Source organism: Musca vetustissima, unplaced genomic scaffold (genome assembly GCF_032173495.1).
Source record: "Musca vetustissima isolate MV318-11 ecotype Yass unplaced genomic scaffold, APGP_CSIRO_Mvet_v1 utg26900, whole genome shotgun sequence".
NCBI classification, from domain to species: domain Eukaryota; kingdom Metazoa; phylum Arthropoda; class Insecta; order Diptera; family Muscidae; genus Musca; species Musca vetustissima.
The window spans coordinates 155182-172992 of NW_026875936.1; the positions used below are offsets into that span (position 1 = coordinate 155182).

The 17811-nt window shown below is 33.1% G+C and overlaps 2 protein-coding genes across 2 annotated transcripts; one reads left to right on the top strand and one right to left on the bottom strand.

Moving 5' to 3' along the window:
• Positions 1-7150: 7150 nt before the first annotated feature.
• On the top strand, positions 7151-10274 carry LOC133338461 (neutral amino acid uniporter 4). Its single transcript, XM_061546633.1, has 5 exons — positions 7151-7248; positions 7337-7697; positions 9264-9721; positions 9784-9959; positions 10027-10274. The coding sequence occupies exons 1-5, from the start codon at positions 7151-7153 to the stop codon at positions 10272-10274; spliced, it is 1341 nt and encodes a 446-aa protein (XP_061402617.1).
• Positions 10275-13966: 3692 nt separating this feature from the next.
• On the bottom strand, positions 13967-14779 carry LOC133338463 (uncharacterized). Its single transcript, XM_061546634.1, has 2 exons — positions 14440-14779; positions 13967-14371 (listed from the first exon to the last, which is right to left on the bottom strand). The coding sequence occupies exons 1-2, from the start codon at positions 14777-14779 to the stop codon at positions 13983-13985; spliced, it is 729 nt and encodes a 242-aa protein (XP_061402618.1). The 3' UTR covers positions 13967-13982.
• Positions 14780-17811: the final 3032 nt, after the last annotated feature.

The window sequence follows — 17811 nt, forward strand, 5'->3', positions numbered from 1 at the left end:
AATATTTCATTTTCAAAATAAAAATAATTTGATGAGAATTTGTTAGTTTGTTTACATTTTTTCTGTCAAATGAGTTGACACTAGTAGAACTTACAACAACAAATTTCCATGTGGTTGTTGTATCGTTTTTTGTACAACAACACTTGCTGTTACCTTCTATTATTATACCATGTTATAAATGTAAAAATATTAGGAATACATAAGTTCCGTTCCAGAACCTAAAAGATTCTACTCATTTTACATGTTTTGAAACTTTTTACTCGAAAGCCGTTCTTCAACCCACAAAACTGGTAAAACATTGACTCAAATTTAAGAGAGCACAAAACAAAATGGCGTTCTGAGAGCAATTTTGAAATGTTTCCCTTTTACTAGATTTATTATTAGAAAAGTACTGGAACAGACCAAAAATAAATATAATTAAATAACACAATTTCTAGAGCACTTCCTATATTTGTTATATTTGAAAGTTCTAAAATTGACGAGGTATTCTTTGAGAAATATTGTACCCATTCGCAACCATTTTTCGTTCATATCAAAACCATTTTCCTTTCTTTTTAAAAACACTTGGAAAATTCATTAATTTATTTTTCTGTTGGGAATTTCCAATTCATTTCATTCAATCAAATCCAAAATTATTATCAGTGCCTATAAATATGTTGAGCAATCGTTTGCGTCATAATCACTGGATCATAATTCATGTTTAATCAAATAATTTGATTTTAACCAAAAAACATTTTAGCAACTTCACCCCCTCACTTGAACTGATAAAAATAAATTTAATGTTATTTATTAGTTTGCAGATATGGTACGGAATGCACTTAGACTAATCTAATTTGTTTATAGTTATTTGCAAATCGTGATTATAAAGTCATCGATTATAAACAATTTTTATTATTTGTTTACTTTATAGATTTGCCAAAATAATATTTCAAAGGGGGAGAGGGAGATATGACGGGGAGAAATTCCACTTAGTATGCCAGCTCCAATATTATGCTCAATATATGCGATTAAATATTTTGAAAATAATATGAGGGTTTATTTATGAAGGATTATATTACAAAATTGTGTGTAGGCCTTTCAGAGCTATAAACTAGGATATTTTTAAAGAAAGTGTGTATTTTTTAGGAAAATATTTTCATGGTATATTTGTTACAATTTTGAAGCCTCACTGCATCAAAAAATACCGATAATGTTTTCAATATTTTATAATCTAAGCATTTTTTAAAGGAATACTAGAACTATAATACCTTTCAATGTTGAGAGTCCCTTATTATTTTTTTCTCTTTTGGAATTTTAAATTATTAAAAAGTAAATGTTAAACAATCTTGTTTGAATTTCTGACATAAGTGATTATCAGTAATAACCGCATCGATTATATATTATTTACTGGTGTATTGACACTCCTTTGAAAACAAGTTTATTTTTTGTTGTATACCCAACACGTGCTTTGCAGCCATTGATCTTAAGATTCAAGTTATTTTAAAAGTAAACAGATTTCAAAAGCTAAATTTTTTTATCTGCAACGTTTTTAATCATTTTTTGAATACATTAACTGTTTTAACATTTTTTGGTTTTCTCGGAACAATTTGCATTCGATGCATAGTGTTAATATGAAGAAAATATAAATAGAGTTGGCGGGTTGTTTCGAATATCATTTAAATTTTGTTATTGCTAAATTGCCAGATGTAATCCCATATTGTTGTTTTATTAGTAAGAAAAGTATGACATTGGTGGAGTAAGGCAGGAACGACAATAGCTTCGGATCTCGCCGCTGATCCTCATCAGTGCTCTTAGTTTTTTGTTAGGAGTATTCTTCCAAGAAACTATTTATGACTTCTTTGCAAAAAAAAAAAGTTAGAAAAAAATTTAACTACAGGATTCCTCAAAAATTACTCTTAAGTAATATGACTGTCCTTAAAAAAGGCGAAATTTGGACTCCTACAAACGAACGTTATTAAAAATTTAACGCTTTAGGCTCCATCAAAAAAAAAAAAAAAAACTCATACAAAAAATAATTGTAAAATGAAAAATTTCCAACTTAAAAAAAAATAATAATCATACCAACACCGAATATGGTAGCTATACCGAAGAGTAGACCGACATATCCGATTTTCATTTCCATATTAGTAATGTGTGGGCAATATTTTATATATCTGACATTTTAAATATTGAGATCTCTATCGTGATTTCAACAGTCGGACATGGGTACATCGATATAGAATGATTTATTTTCTAACAAAATATATATTCTTGATGGGGTCTCCGCTGTATATTTCGAGCAAAAAGAATGTCAAAATGCCTTAAGAAAATATTATTTAAAAAATCCACGCCTTGATAGGCAGCTTGAAAAAATATTCTTTAAAAAATCCACGCCTTGATAGGCAGCTTGAAAAAATGTTCTTTAAAAAATCCACGCCTTGATAGGCAGCTTGAAAAAATATTCTTTAAAAAATCCACGCCTTGATAGGCAGCTTGAAAAAATGTTCTTTAAAAAATCCACGCCTTGATAGGCAGCTTGAAAAAATATTCTTTAAAAAATCCACGCCTTGATAGGCAGCTTGAAAAAATGTTCTTTAAAAAATCCACGCCTTGATAGGCAGCTTGAAAAAATATTCTTTAAAAAATCCACGCCTTGATAGGCAGCTTGAAAAAATATTCTTTAAAAAATCCACGCCTTGATAGGCAGCTTGAAAAAATATTCTTTAAAAAATCCACGCCTTGATAGGCAGCTTGAAAAAATATTCTTTAAAAAATCCACGCCTTGATAGGCAGCTTGAAAAAATATTCTTTAAAAAATCCACGCCTTGATAGGCAGCTTGAAAAAATGTTCTTTAAAAAATCCACGCCTTGATAGGCAGCTTGAAAAAATATTCTTTAAAAAATCCACGCCTTGATAGGCAGCTTGAAAAAATATTCTTTAAAAAATCCACGCCTTGATAGGCAGCTTGAAAAAATATTCTTTAAAAAATCCACGCCTTGATAGGCAGCTTGAAAAAATATTCTTTAAAAAATCCACGCCTTGATAGGCAGCTTGAAAAAATATTCTTTAAAAAATCCACGCCTTGATAGGCAGCTTGAAAAAATATTCTTTAAAAAATCCACGCCTTGATAGGCAGCTTGAAAAAATATTCTTTAAAAAATCCACGCCTTGATAGGCAGCTTGAAAAAATATTCTTTAAAAAATCCACGCCTTGATAGGCAGCTTGAAAAAATATTCTTTAAAAAATCCACGCCTTGATAGGCAGCTTGAAAAAATATTCTTTAAAAAATCCACGCCTTGATAGGCAGCTTGAAAAAATATTCTTTAAAAAATCCACGCCTTGATAGGCAGCTTGAAAAAATATTCTTTAAAAAATCCACGCCTTGATAGGCAGCTTGAAAAAATATTCTTTAAAAAATCCACGCCTTGATAGGCAGCTTGAAAAAATATTCTTTAAAAAATCCACGCCTTGATAGGCAGCTTGAAAAAATATTCTTTAAAAAATCCACGCCTTGATAGGCAGCTTGAAAAAATATTCTTGAAAAATATTGTTTAAGAAATCCACGCCTTGGTAGACCCCTTGAAAAAATATTGTTTAAAAAATACACGCCTTGGTAGACCCTTTGAAAAAATATTGTTTAAGAAATCCACGCCTTGGTAGACCTCTTGAAAAAATATTGTTTAAGAAATCCACTCCTTGGTAGACCCCTTGGAAAAATTTTCTTTAACAAATCCACGCCTAAAATCCTTGCTTTCATAGGGACCTTAAATAATGTTCTTTAACAAATCCACGCCTTAAATCCTTGCTTTCGTAGGGACCTTAAAAAATGCTCCTTAACAAATCCACGCCTTAAATGCTTGCTTTCATAGGGACATTGAAAAAATATTCTTTAAGAAATCCACGCCTTAAATCCTTACCTTCATAGGGACCTTGAAAAAATATTGTTTAAAAAATCCACGCCTTGGTAGACCCCATTGAAAAAATGTTATTTAACAAATCTTAAATCCTTGCTTTCATAGGGAGCTTAAAAAATGTTCTTTAACAAATCCACGCCTTAAATCCTTTTTTGCGAACTCATTCAGTCTTTTCCATTCACACCCCCTCAGATCGCTTAGTCCGTGAAGAGTGTCATTTCCCAAGAATTGTCTCCGAAGGCATGTAAATGCTGGACAATGGCATAGGAAATGTTCCAGCGTTTCACTATCTTCCCCACACGCTCTGCACTCGTTACTTCCTTCGCATCCAATCTTGAGAAGATGTGTCTTCAGGCCGAGGTGTCTCGTCAGAACACCCGTCAGTCGGCTTATTTCTTTTTGTGTTTAGCGTTAGGATTTGCTTAGTTTTGTCTTCACTTGGGTCGCCCCATAAGATTTTGGTGATTTTTCCGGTCCCCTCATTATCCCAAAGGGTTTTGTGGGTCTCATGTGTCCATTCCCTCATTTCTTGGCGTGTTTCGCTAAAGGGTTTGGCGGTATACACCTCTATTGTGGGTAGTGCAATGGCACTCCTGGCTAGTTGATTTGCTATCTCGTTGTCTATGATTCCTTGGTGACCCGGTATCCATATAATTCGTACAGGACCTTGTTGTGAGAAATCTTTAATGGTATTTATACATTCTAGTACAGTTTTGGATTTAACTGTTCTGGATGATATTGCCTTTATAGCTTGCTTGCTGTCCGTAATAATATTTACTGTATTTTGTCTTTGGTTTGAAATTAACCAGTTAAGACACTCTGTTATAGCTTGAACCTCCGCCTGTAAGGTCGTGCTGTGATCTGTAAGACGAAGAGAAATTTCAGTACCCGGTTCTTCGATAAAAAGTCCTAGTCCAGTTTTTCCTCATAGTCAAGAGCCATCCGTGTAGCAACAGTTACCAGGCGGCATCTGAACTAGTGTTCCGCTATTCCATACAAATATTTAACTCATTTTATATTTCAATATTTTTTTCTACACTTCCGTCTATATACGAGTCACGTCATGAAAAATAAAATTGAACAATACAAAAAAAAAAACGTGAAAGAATGTGTTATGAATTTCCATATTTTGAAATATAGATAATCAAAGTATTAAAAAGTGTCTATGTATATGACGGTATTGTCTATTGTAATAAATCTTGTAATTTGTGTATCGTTCTGAAACGTGCTTTAATTAAATTTAACAATAACAATTAAGAATTTGAAATATTTTTCATACAGCCCAAAATAAATCTGATATTTTATAGTTCAGAATTAAACATGTAAACGTAATGGAAAATTATTGCGAATTTATTTCTAGGGAGGGTTCGTGTATTTTTCAAGAATATTTTTTCAAAGTTTTTTTAAAAGAATATTTTTAAGGGGTCTACCAAGGAGGGAATTTTTTAAAGAATATTTTTTCGAGGTTTATCATATTATTATTGAAATATTATTGAAGGTTTATCTCTATTTAATTTCCTACGAATATTTCCTATGATCCTATCTTACCAAAGTCATCAGACGTCTATCAAATTTATATCTAATATGGCGCTTGTCGTTGTCATCTGAAGTACCCCCCAATTCGGGGACATTGTCAGGGGTGTGGAAAAAATAACGAGTCATTGTAGATAATTTCAAAATCACCTCTTCTACGTCATCAAACACTTTTCCAATTGAATTGAATTGTTTGTAGACACATTTTACAAGTACAACAAAAAAAAAACTGGGGCATGTGTACGGAACTGGAGTGCCAAACATCTTGAAATTGACTACACGCAGTAATTCTTTGAATGAACAAAAAACGACTTCTCCAATAATTTCAAAGTTCACTGACATTCATTGCAATAATTTCCATTGTTGATAATAATATTAAATACTTTTGGTAGATAAAACTAAGATGGCGGAATGAATGGGGTACTTAAGGAAAAAGTATAGATATTATAGGGTTTAAATACTGCTTCACTAGCTGGATTTTTACTTAGTGTTATCTGTAAATTGTAAGCAGTCGGTTACATTTTCTCGAAATACAAAAAATAGTCTTCCTAAATAAAATATTCCTAAGGACAAGGATTTATTCCTCTTACTATAAGTCTGCATAGAATACTCAGGTAAATTATTAAATTATTTTTTGAAAAATATTCATTAAAAAATCCACGCCTTGGGCAAGCCTCGAAAAAATATACTTTAAAAAATCACGCCTTGGGCGAGCCTCGAAAAAATATTCTTTAAAAAATCGACGCCTTGGGCAAGTCTCGAAAAAATATACTTTAAAAAATCACGCCTTGGGCGAGCCTCGAAAAAATATTCTTTAAAAAATCGACGCCTTGGGCAAGTCTCGAAAAAATATTCTTTAAAAAATCCACGCCTTGGGCAAGTCTCGAAAAAATATTCTTTAAAAAATCCACGCATTGGGCAAGTCTCGAAAAAATATTCTTTAAAAAATCCACGCCTTGGGCAAGCCTCGAAAAAATATTTTTTAAAAAATCCACGCCTTGGGCAAGCCTCGAAAAAATATTTTTTAAAAAATCCACGCCTTGGGCAAGCCTCGAAAAAATATTCTTTAAAAAATCCACGCCTTGGGCAAGCCTCGAAAAAATATTCTTTAAAAAATCCACGCCTTGGGCAAGCCTCGAAAAAATATTCTTTAAAAAATCCACGCCTTGGGCAAGCCTCGAAAAAATATTCATTAAAAAATCCACGCCTTGGGCAAGCCTTGAAAAAATATTCTTTAAAAAATCCACACCTCTGGTAACCCTGTGGAAAAATATTCTTTAAAAAATCCACGCCTCTGGTAACCCTGTGGAAAAATATTCTTTAAAAAATCCACGCCTTTGGTAACCCTGTGGAAAAATATTCTTTAAAAATCCCCACCTATTGTAACCCTCCGATCGATTACACCTGTCATTCGACTACTTTCCAACACTAGACCCAAACAAACAAATGTCTGTCAAACAAAAGAGCGCATAAACCGTTAACGGTACTTTAGTTTCATAGTAAAAAAGTTCTGCATTAGGAATCAGCCCTTGTCCGCTATTATTAATTTTTTATTATTTTGTCTTTTTATTTTATCAGATTAACAACAACAGTATTAAGGCTGGTTCCTGAAACAACAACAACAAAACTATAAATAAATGCATTTAAATTTTTAACAAAAAAAATATATTTTTAATAAAAAAATTAACTACTGTGATACAAGAAAAAAACAATTAAAACAAAATGGGAATACCAATGGAATCCACATCAGAAAAGAGAGCAGACCTCAATGAAACCCAGGATGTTGAGGCCACCACAGGAAGGAGCAAACACAAGACTACGTAAGGTTTCACTTCGGAAATAAAAAAATGAAAATTTGAATTTACTTATAAATCCCATTTCTCCCCCTCTCTTTCCCTCCCCTTGCAGTGTCTTTGAGGCTGTGGTCCATTTATTTAAGGGCAGTGTCGGAGCTGGCCTCTTTGCCATGGGTGATTGCTTTAAAAATGGTGGCCTCTTCGGGTCCACAATTCTAATGCCCATCATTGCTGTGATCTGTGTCCATTGTGAACAAATGCTAATCACCGGTTCGATGTTGGCTGTCGAAAGAAATAAATCTGCGACATTTTATGATTATCCCGATACCATAGAAAAGTGTTTTGAAGCCGGACCTAAACCTTTCCGTCGCCTGGCGAAAATAATGAAATTTATTGTGGAGATGTTTTTGTGTATTACCCAGTTTGGATTTTGTTCAATATATTTTGTGTTCATTACGGAGAATATGCATCAGGTAAGGGAGGATCAATTTAAAAACAAAAAATTTCTTAAAAAAAAAATTACGCAGTAGCTGAGGAAGACTTTTTCCGGAACACAAAAGACTGAGAAAGAAAAAGACTGAGAAATTTTTTTCTATAGAAAAAAATTTCTCAGTAGCTGAGAAAGACTTTTTTCTATAGAAAAAAATTTCTCAGTAGCTGAGAAAGACTTTTTTCTATAGAAAAAAATTTCTCAGTAGCTGAGAAAGACTTTTTTCTATAGAAAAAAATTTCTCAGTAGCTGAGAAAGATTTTTTTCTATAGAAAAAAATTTCTCAGTAGCTGAAAAAAAATTTTTTTTCTATAGAAAAAAATTTCTCAGTAGCTGAGAAAGATTTTTTTCTATAGAAAAAAATTTCTCAGTAGCTGAGAAAGACTTTTTTCTATAGGAAAAAAATTCTCTATAGCTGAGAAAGACTTTTTTCTATAGAAAAAAATTTCTCTATAGCTGAGAAAGACTTTTTTCTATAGAAAAAAAATTCTCTATAGCTGAGAAAGACTTTTTTCTATAGAAAAAAATTCTCAGTAGCTGAGAAAGACTTTTTTCTATAGAAAAAAATTTTTCAGTATCTGAGAAAGACTTTTTTCTATAGAAAAAAATTTCTCAGATGCTGACGAAGACTTTTTTATAGAAAAAAATTCATCGGGTGCTGAGAAAGACTTGTTTCTATAGAAAAAAATTTCTCAGTAGCTGAGAAAGACTTTTTTCTATAGAAAAAAATTTCTCAGTAGCTGAGAAAGACTTTTTTCTATAGAAAAAAATTTCTCAGTAGCTGAGAAAGACTTTTTTCTATAGAAAAAAATTTCTCAGTAGCTGAGAAAGACTTTTTTCTATAGAAAAAAATTTCTCAGTAGCTGAGAAAGACTTTTTTCTATAGAAAAAAATTTCTCAGTAGCTGAGAAAGACTTTTTTCTATAGAAAAAAAATTCTCAGTAGCTTTGAAAGACTTTTTTCTATAAAAAAAAAATTCTCAGTAGCTGAGAAAGACTTTTTTCTATAGAAAAAAATTTCTCAGTAGCTGAGAAAGACTTTTTTCTATAGAAAAAAATTTCTCAGTAGCTGAGAAAGACTTTTTTCTATAGAAAAAAATTTCTAAGTAGCTGAGAAAGACTTTTTTCTATAGAAAAAAATTTCTCAGTAGCTGAGAAAGACTTTTTTCTATAGAAAAAAAATTCTCAGTAGCTGAGAAAGACTTCTTTCTATAGAAAAAAATTTCTCAGTAGCTGAGAAAGACTTTTTTCTATAGAAAAAAATTTCTCAGTAGCTGAGAAAGACTTTTTTCTATAGAAAAAAATTTCTCAGTAGCTGAGAAAGACTTTTTTCTATAGAAAAAAATTTCTCAGTAGCTGAGAAAGATTTTTTTCTATAGAAAAAAATTTCTCAGTAGCTGAGAAAGACTTTTTTCTATAGAAAAAAATTCTCATTTTCTATAGACATTTTTTTCTATAGAAAAAATCCATCCTCAGTAAAGAAATCTAAGTAACCTGACTGTGATTTTGTCTCCCTAACCTCAAATTTCTATTTTTTCCTCTTCTTCCAGATCCTTCAAAGTTATGGCATTGACATTAGCATGAGCATGACAATGTTAATATGTCTATTGCCCGCCATGATTCCCTCGCTGATGACAAATTTGAAATATATCTCCCCTGTATCGGCCTTTGCAAGTTTCGCTTTACTTTTCGGTTTGGTGGCCACGCTGAGTTTAGCCTTCTTAGATGGTCCAATGCCATCGATAACTGAGAGGCATTATTTTACTTTTGGTCCAGAATTGTCTCTATTCTTCGGAACAGCACTCTTTTCATTTGAAGGCATTGCCTTGATTTTACCCATTCGCAATTCGATGAAGGATCCCAAGAAATTTAATCAACGTTTTGGTGTTTTGAATATTTCAATGCTCATTATTACCCTGCTGTTTGTATTTACCGGCTTCGTGAGCTATACCAAATGGGGTGAGGGGGTTGAGGGTAGTATTACATTGAATTTGGATGCAGATGATAAGTGAGTAATGATACGACTTGGTTATTACATATCGGGATAATGATTTTTGATTCTTTTTTTAGACTTTCCCAAGCTGTGAAGATTGCTGCGGCCCTGGGTGTCTTCTTTGGCTATCCCATCCAATTTTTTGTTATGATGAAAATTATCTGGCCTCCACTGAAGCAAAATATGGCTGCGGCCCAAAAGCGACCCATTACCGTGCAGGTTATGTTCCGTTTTATAATGGTGTTGTTGACATGTAAGTGAATGCCTCTCAAAGAGATTTAGGATTTCAAATTAATATCTTTCCTTCTTTTCCTCCACAGTTGGCGTTGCTTTATTGGTCCCACAGCTCCATTTATTCATCTCGTTGATTGGTGCCCTCTGCTCCACCTCTCTGGCCTTTTTATTCCCCGTCTTCATTGATTTTGTGGTGCGAGCCCAAACTCCCAAGGGTTTGGGTACTTGGGTCTATTTGAAAAATATGGTCATTATGATAATTGCACTGCTGGGTATCATTACCGGCACCTATGAAAGTATTCATCAAATTGTCAAGGCATTCTATGAAGATTAGTTCCCCGAAACAAAAGAGGCATGCCAAAGAAGCACCGGCTATTCTAGAATTATTATTAATATTAGTTAGTATTGTAAAATATATATTATTGTATAATTGTAATTTAATTGTAAATAATGTTTAAGTTTAGAGAGAACAAAAAAAAAAACAACAACACGTCGATATATAAATATTTTACTTCTTTGTTTAGAACAATTTATGTTACGTATATATTTCCTGTTAAACCAACAACAAAAAAGTATTTTTTAAATCTCACCTTTGTTATTATTATTGTTAATTGTTAATTATTACTATAAGATTTATGTAAATTTATTTGTAAAGCAACAACAATGGAACTCCAAAACCCCCAACAACTTGCCATCATCATAGCAAATAAATGCAAAAAAATGTGATTTGTTCTGTAATTAAAAAATAAAAAAGAAAAGTTGTTCAACAAAACATTTTGTATTTTATTTATTGAATTACATTGCCGGCACGCCTGACAGATAGACAGGCAAGACAGCCAGCCAACCGATCAACCAACCTGTTCTCATGGTACAAGTTCTAGTTTGAGTTCAATTTGAGACGTATTTAGAAAAAAAAAACAAAACTACTTCTTTGTTATGTGGCCTTGGATGGTTGGCAATTAGAGGCAAATCAAAATTGCAGCATTAGGTTAGACAACACGAAGTAATTTTTTAACGATACTGGAGGAAAAGGTGCACAAGAGGACGTGATTTTTTTGAATGAGCAAGAGAGATCTACGGGCGGGGATTTTTATTAAGATTACTTTTTAAAAGATTTTTTTAAAGAATATTTTTCAAGGGCTACCAAAGGCGTGGATTTTTTAAAGAATATTTTTTCAAACCAACAGTTACCAAAGGCGTGGATTTTTTAAAGAATATTTTTTCAAACGACCAGTTACCAAAGGCGTGGATTTTTTAAAGAATATTTTTTCAAACCAACAGTTACCAGAGGCGTGGATTTTTTAAAGAATATTTTTTCAAACCAACAGTTACCAGAGGCGTGGATTTTTTAAAGAATATTTTTTCAAACGACCAGTTACCAAAGGCGTGGATTTTTTAAAGAATATTTTTTCAAACCAACAGTTACCAGAGGCGTGGATTTTTTAAAGAATATTTTTTCAAACCAACAGTTACCAGAGGCGTGGATTTTTTAAAGAATATTTTTTCAAACCAACAGTTACCAGAGGCGTGGATTTTTTAAAGAATATTTTTTCAAACCAACAGTTACCAGAGGCGTGGATTTTTTAAAGAATATTTTTTCAAACCACCACAAAAATAGTTCGAATTTGAAAATGGAGTATCGGCCCCCTCCTCTTGGTATTTATCCCCAAAATTATCAAAATTGTGTTAAAATTTAATTTTATAATAGCATGCGAACAGACTATCAGATTTTAACCGAACTTTGTACAACCTATTACCTTTACCAAGCCTGTATCAAGTTTGAAGATGAAACCCACTGGAACCGACTGCCCTTTCTTATGGTACCTACCTACAAAAAGGGTCCATATTAAAGAAACTTTAAAAATTTATTTGAAGCTAATTCAATACCCGATTTGACTGCAGACCTGGAAAATCCACCATTGACCAGATTTTCACTCTGCGCCATATCCTGGAAAAGACCCACGAAAAACACATCGAAACATACAACCTATTCGTCGACTATAAAGCCCAATTCGACAGTCCTAACCGCTCAGATGTGTTTAAAGCCATGTCTGCCTTCGGCATTCCTGCAAAATTAATACGGCTATGCAGGATAACTTTAGGTGGCACACTGTCAGCAGTTAAAGTCGGAAAGGACCTATAGGAGCCCTTCAATACCGAAGGAGGATTCAGACAAGGTGACAGTTTGTAATCTTTTCAACATCCTGCTGGAAAAGTTCATACGAGACGCAAAGGTGAACAGAAATGGCACACTGTGCACCAAACAACACCAGTTACTCGTCTACTCCGATGACATCGACTTAATGGGTCGAACATTGAGAGCAGTAACAGCCACCTTTGGACATATTGAGAAGGAGTCTGCCAAAGTGGGTCTGGCAGTAAACGGCGAGAAGACCAAGCTGATGGTATCTACGCGCAAGACGTCCAGTAGACTCAGACCAACTGTGGAACTTGAGAACTACAGCTTCGAGGTAGTGAAGCTGTAGTTCTCAATTTTTTTTTTCTTTTTAATAAAATTAGTGACAACAGTTTTGACATTCGGAGAAGGATTGTGATGGCCAACATATGCTACTATGGTCTAAGTAAGCAGTTTTTCTAAACTGCCGCCAGAGCAAACTCACACTTTAGAAGACGCTGATACTACCCATGCTGTTATATGGATCTGAATCATGGGTACTTGCGCAAGCAGATGAGACACTTACTTGATTAGTTAGCCACTTGCCAAACATTGAAATATATTATTATTTTTAGAATAATACCTTCTAAGATATCATTAAGAAATCTTGTTAAATGGAGTAGTATAGTTTGCAATTTAAATGAAATCGGCCTTAATGGCTTCAAATTGCATTTTTGGAATAAATAAACTAAACATATCTTGGGGTTTTTGAGAGGCCGATCTGCGTTGACGGTGAGTACTGAACCGCAGCCTATACGCGGACATCGACATAGTCAGTCATATTGAGCTGCTACAACTACAGTGGCTAGGCCATGTTGTGCTCAAAAGGCTTATAAAAACGAGCTTACTATGGTTCACGCAGAAGGGGAAGGCCTTCTGCGTGAACCATATCCTTTTCAAGGATACTTCAAACGTAGATTAAAATAAATATGTTTTCAAGGATTGTTAGTTCCCTAGGCGTAATTTTTTTAAGGAATATCTTCTATCGATGGCCCTGAAGAATGTTTTTTTCAAGGACCTTGAAGTGTGACTTTCTGTCAAGGATTATAAGGACTATTATATTGGAGCGGACTGATCCGGTCCAAATCAATTTTATCCAAATTTCCGCGGGGTATTTTGAATATTTCCACCTTTCAATTGACTAAAGCAATATATAATTGGGAGGCTGAAGGGAGCTTTTAGTTTCTATTACTTTTTAATTATCCAAAAGAATCGTCATTTAAGATGTAATAGACATATGACAATATTGACTACTCGACAGAAACTCCTTAAAAAGGACGTATTGTGTGTGCCCGATCTTCGGCCATGGATATACGTCTTTCTCCTATGGACAGATGCCAAGATTATATTATTTTAAATGAAACTATACCAAACTTTGGAAGCCCCTTTCTGGGTATGTTTGCTATTATATGTAAGCAGGATCTTAATAGGTTCAAAGTAGTGCATATATTGTCATAGTTATTTGAATCTAAATGGGAAATAAACGCACTTTGGTGGTCAATTATGTGATCGTTGTTCAAAACGAATCGCGACCGATTCGAATTCAGACTATAAAACATTTCGAATTGGATTACATTAAACTAATTCCAGTCAATAGTTGCAATTAATTCAAAACAAACTGAAAATAGCACAAATATTACCTCTTATTGCTTGCGGATTGTATTGAATTGAGGACTTGAATTGAGAGTTGATTGAAGAATAAAAATATTGTTGATTGTAGAAAACAACGGTGATAATTTATCCTAGATCACTTATACATAAATATTTTAACTCGACCAAAATCCAAAGTATTTCCGGAACATCCACACTTGAATTCCACAAAATTTCTAACACATTTTTTTTCATTTTTTAATATTTACACTTAGCTTACGCCACCGACACTTTATTTGCAGTCTTCTTATCTTCTAATTTTTTCATTTGCTTTTCCTTTTTCTTAATAAATTCACTTTTGTCCAGATTATTTTGGAAGAATGTGGTCTCCTTGCGGGCCTGTGACACCTCAGCCATAAGGCGTTGTTTATGCACGGCAGCCTCATAATTCATACGTTCCGTGAGATGGCACCATTTGAAACGTGGTAAATATTTCATACTCCAAATATAATCGTAAAATTGTGATTTCTTGCGGGTCGATATTTGTTTATTATTCAGCAGGGGAACAATTTGTTTGGCGATACGTTTCGATTCAAACTCCACCCAACCTTCGGTGAAGTGGCGGGCAAAGGGTTTGCGTTTTTTCTTCTTCTTTTTGTCGTCGCCTGGTAGAGAGACAAAAATAAATATAATTTTAATTAAATGTTCCAAATTAGTAATCTAAAGGACTTACTTCCTGGCAGCTTCTCTGGTTGCAAATACACTCTGCCAATTTTACCATATTCACCCAAAATCTCCCGTATGCGTGTAACATTCATGTGTTTAGGTATATTGGAAATATAAATAATGCCCTTTTTACGTTTATTCTTGGGCTTATCTTCACCGGGTTGGAAATTGGCCAAATCCATATCATCATCGTCCTCGTCATTATCCTCTGCAGGACTTTCAATTGCCAAACCAGTACCATCATCCTCGTGGTCATCACTGGCTACTTGGTGTTCAGAATCCTGCTTGTTGTTTGTGTTTTTGTTGGAAATCTCTTCATTCTCCTCAGCCTCATCACTACCGGACATTTCCACATCTTCGTTCACCACTTTTGGTACTTTGGGGGATTTTTTAATTTTCTTTTGTTTCTTCGGTTTTACTGCCATGATTTTTGGGTATTCTGTATTTTTATTTGATTGAATTATTCAATAATTTAAAAAACGTTCGGAAAATATAAATTTTCTGTTGTTTTGATGCGAATCAAAACAAATGCACGTGAAGGCCTGCTGTCAGCCAATGTTTGTGGTTGGCAACGCGAAACTGATTAGTAACAGAGAATGGTGGGTACTTGGTAGTCTATTAAAGAGGGTATTTTTTCAAGAGCCAGTTATCAAAGGCGTGGATTTTTTAAAGAATATTTTTTCAAGGGCCAGTTATGAAAGGCGTGGATTTTTTAAAGAATATTTTTTCAAGGAACAGTTATCAAGGGGGAGGATTTTTCAAGGACCAGTTATCAAAGGCGTGGATTTTTTAAAGAATATTTTTTCAAGGGCCAGTTATCAAAGGCGTGGATTTTTTAAAGAATATTTTTTCAAGGGCCAGTTATCAAAGGCGTGGATTTTTTAAAGAATATTTTTTCAAGGGCCAGTTATCAAAGGCGTGGATTTTTTAAAGAATATTTTTTCAAGGGCCAGTTATCAAAGGCGTGGATTTTTTAAAGAATATTTTTTCAAGGGCCAGTTATCAAAGGCGTGGATTTTTTAAAGAATATTTTTTCAAGGGCCAGTTATCAAAGGCGTGGATTTTTTAAAGAATATTTTTTCAAGGGCCAGTTATCAAAGGCGTGGATTTTTTAAAGAATATTTTTTCAAGGGCCAGTTATCAAAGGCGTGGATTTTTTAAAGAATATTTTTTCAAGGGCCAGTTATCAAAGGCGTGGATTTTTTAAAGAATATTTTTTCAAGGGCCAGTTATCAAAGGCGTGGATTTTTTAAAGAATATTTTTTCAAGGGCCAGTTATCAAAGGCGTGGATTTTTTAAAGAATATTTTTTCAAGGGCCAGTTATCAAAGGCGTGGATTTTTTAAAGAATATTTTTTCAAGGGCCAGTTATCAAAGGCGTGGATTTTTTAAAGAATATTTTTTCAAGGGCCAGTTATCAAAGGCAGTTATCAAAGGCGTGGATTTTTTAAAGAATATTTTTTCAAGGGCCAGTTATCAAAGGCGTGGATTTTTCAAAGAATATTTTTTCAAGGGCCAGTTATCAAAGGCGTGGATTTTTTAAATAATATTTTTTCAACGCCTTGAAGGTACTTGAGAATATATATATTTTTTTAATCTATGCAGCTATATTGAAGGTTCGTGGAAACATAAAATTAAAAGAAAATCTGCGCTTTAAAGGTACTTGAGAAAAAATTTAAAAAATCTACGCATTGAAGGCACTTGAAAAAATAAATTTTGAACATTGTATGCCTTTAGGTTATTTGAAAAAATAAATTTTTAAAAATCTACGCCTCATTTCCAGGGGATTTCTTTACCCTAGCACCATAAATAGGTGTGATATTGGTAACATTCAACAATAGACCTCTTCAAATATTTAGGTATAACAAATATATAATAATTACAAGGTAGGGCACAGCACAATTTTTTCTCAAGGTGGCTTGTTAAATCAAATCAAAATATATATTTTGTGTATGTGTGCGTATTGTTTTGAATACTATGTCAAATAAATTCAAAATAAATTGAAATATATTCAAGTTTAATTGAAATGAAAATAATGTTTTTAACACGTTCATCTGGAAGTAATTACTTTGTTATGGATGAAACAAATATTTAATGGTATTCCCTACTGAATTTTGGAAAGAAATCATAACCTTTCATTCATTTTTCGCGTTTTTAGTTTTGTGTTGAAAAAATGTCAAATAAACACAAACACTTGTTGCGAATATTTATTTTATTTTTGGCAGAAGAAGCCACACGTGCATAGTTACTTTTTTGTTATTCACCTCAAGCTGCCCTACCTTGTATTATTGTACTATGCATTCATGGCAATAATTATACCATGAATTCAAGTAGAAATTATGCACTTTGACAGTTAATATTACATCAGCTGCGCTAAATTAACTACCTATTTATGGTGTTATATATCAGAGCAGCATTTCAGCCCTCTAGAATACGTAGACCTCTTCAAATATTTAGATAAAACTCCCTTATCCAATTATATACAGCCATATAATTGGTATAGATTTAAATATCCACATTCCTCTACAATCAAAATCTCGGGTCTATATCCTTCAGGAGTAAATATATACCCCATAGAATAAAATTTTTGTCATTGTCAAACATTCTGTCTTCATTGACCAGATTCCCTTCCTGGTGTACAATTTCGTGGTGTTTGGGGCATAACTGTGACCTCAGAAAAACAGACAAACATTAACGTTTTTGGTCCATTTCATCCTCTAAATATTAAAGGATCATTACCAAAACAATAGGGCGTTATATGCTATAAGCTATAATATTCTGACAACATAGTTGTGTAGGGTATAAAAATCGACGCCCGCATTGGTCCTGGAAAAAGAGTTCCATGACAACTTCACGCTCCTTTTATTGATGCCACCTTTCGATTTACAGACTCCTATAAACAACAATCGGTGCTATCAATTATTAGTGAGTTGCCAACTCCCCTAATGAAGTTAAAAGGTAGAGTATTTTCTTACGTTGTCATTTCTATCATTATTTCAAAAATTATAATAAATTATTTCTTATTTATTATTAACAATTAATAAATGAATTATTTAAAATTAAACATAAGTATATTTAAAATTTACCAGTTGTTGCGTTTTAATGCATTTAAAAATAATCGATTAAACTGCAATGCACCGAGATTTGTTTTGTTGTTATCGATTGCAGAGCACATCATTTCCGATAACTAGAATGTCAACACTTACATATCCCTAATTTTCATTCGAGTACGAGTTGTTGACATGAACGTGTGTAGTGAGATGAGACTCGGGCGCGCGCAAAATTAAGAAGAGAAAAATGTAGTTTACAATTAGAAGAAGAAGCCGTTAACGAAAAAATAAGTTATATATATTTTTGTTATTTCAATATAATTAACAAAA

Coding starts and splice junctions, on each gene's coding strand:
- LOC133338463 (XM_061546634.1), bottom strand. CDS start 14,779: ATGTCCGGTAGTGATGAGGCTGAGGAGAATGAAGAGATTTCCAACAAA. Junction 14,372..14,439: donor ACCAGAGAAGCTGCCAGGAA/GTAAGTCCTTTA, acceptor TCTCTCTACCAG/GCGACGACAAAAAGAAGAAG.
- LOC133338461 (XM_061546633.1), top strand. CDS start 7,151: ATGGGAATACCAATGGAATCCACATCAGAAAAGAGAGCAGACCTCAAT. Junction 7,249..7,336: donor AGGAGCAAACACAAGACTAC/GTAAGGTTTCAC, acceptor CTCCCCTTGCAG/TGTCTTTGAGGCTGTGGTCC. Junction 9,960..10,026: donor TATAATGGTGTTGTTGACAT/GTAAGTGAATGC, acceptor TTTCCTCCACAG/TTGGCGTTGCTTTATTGGTC.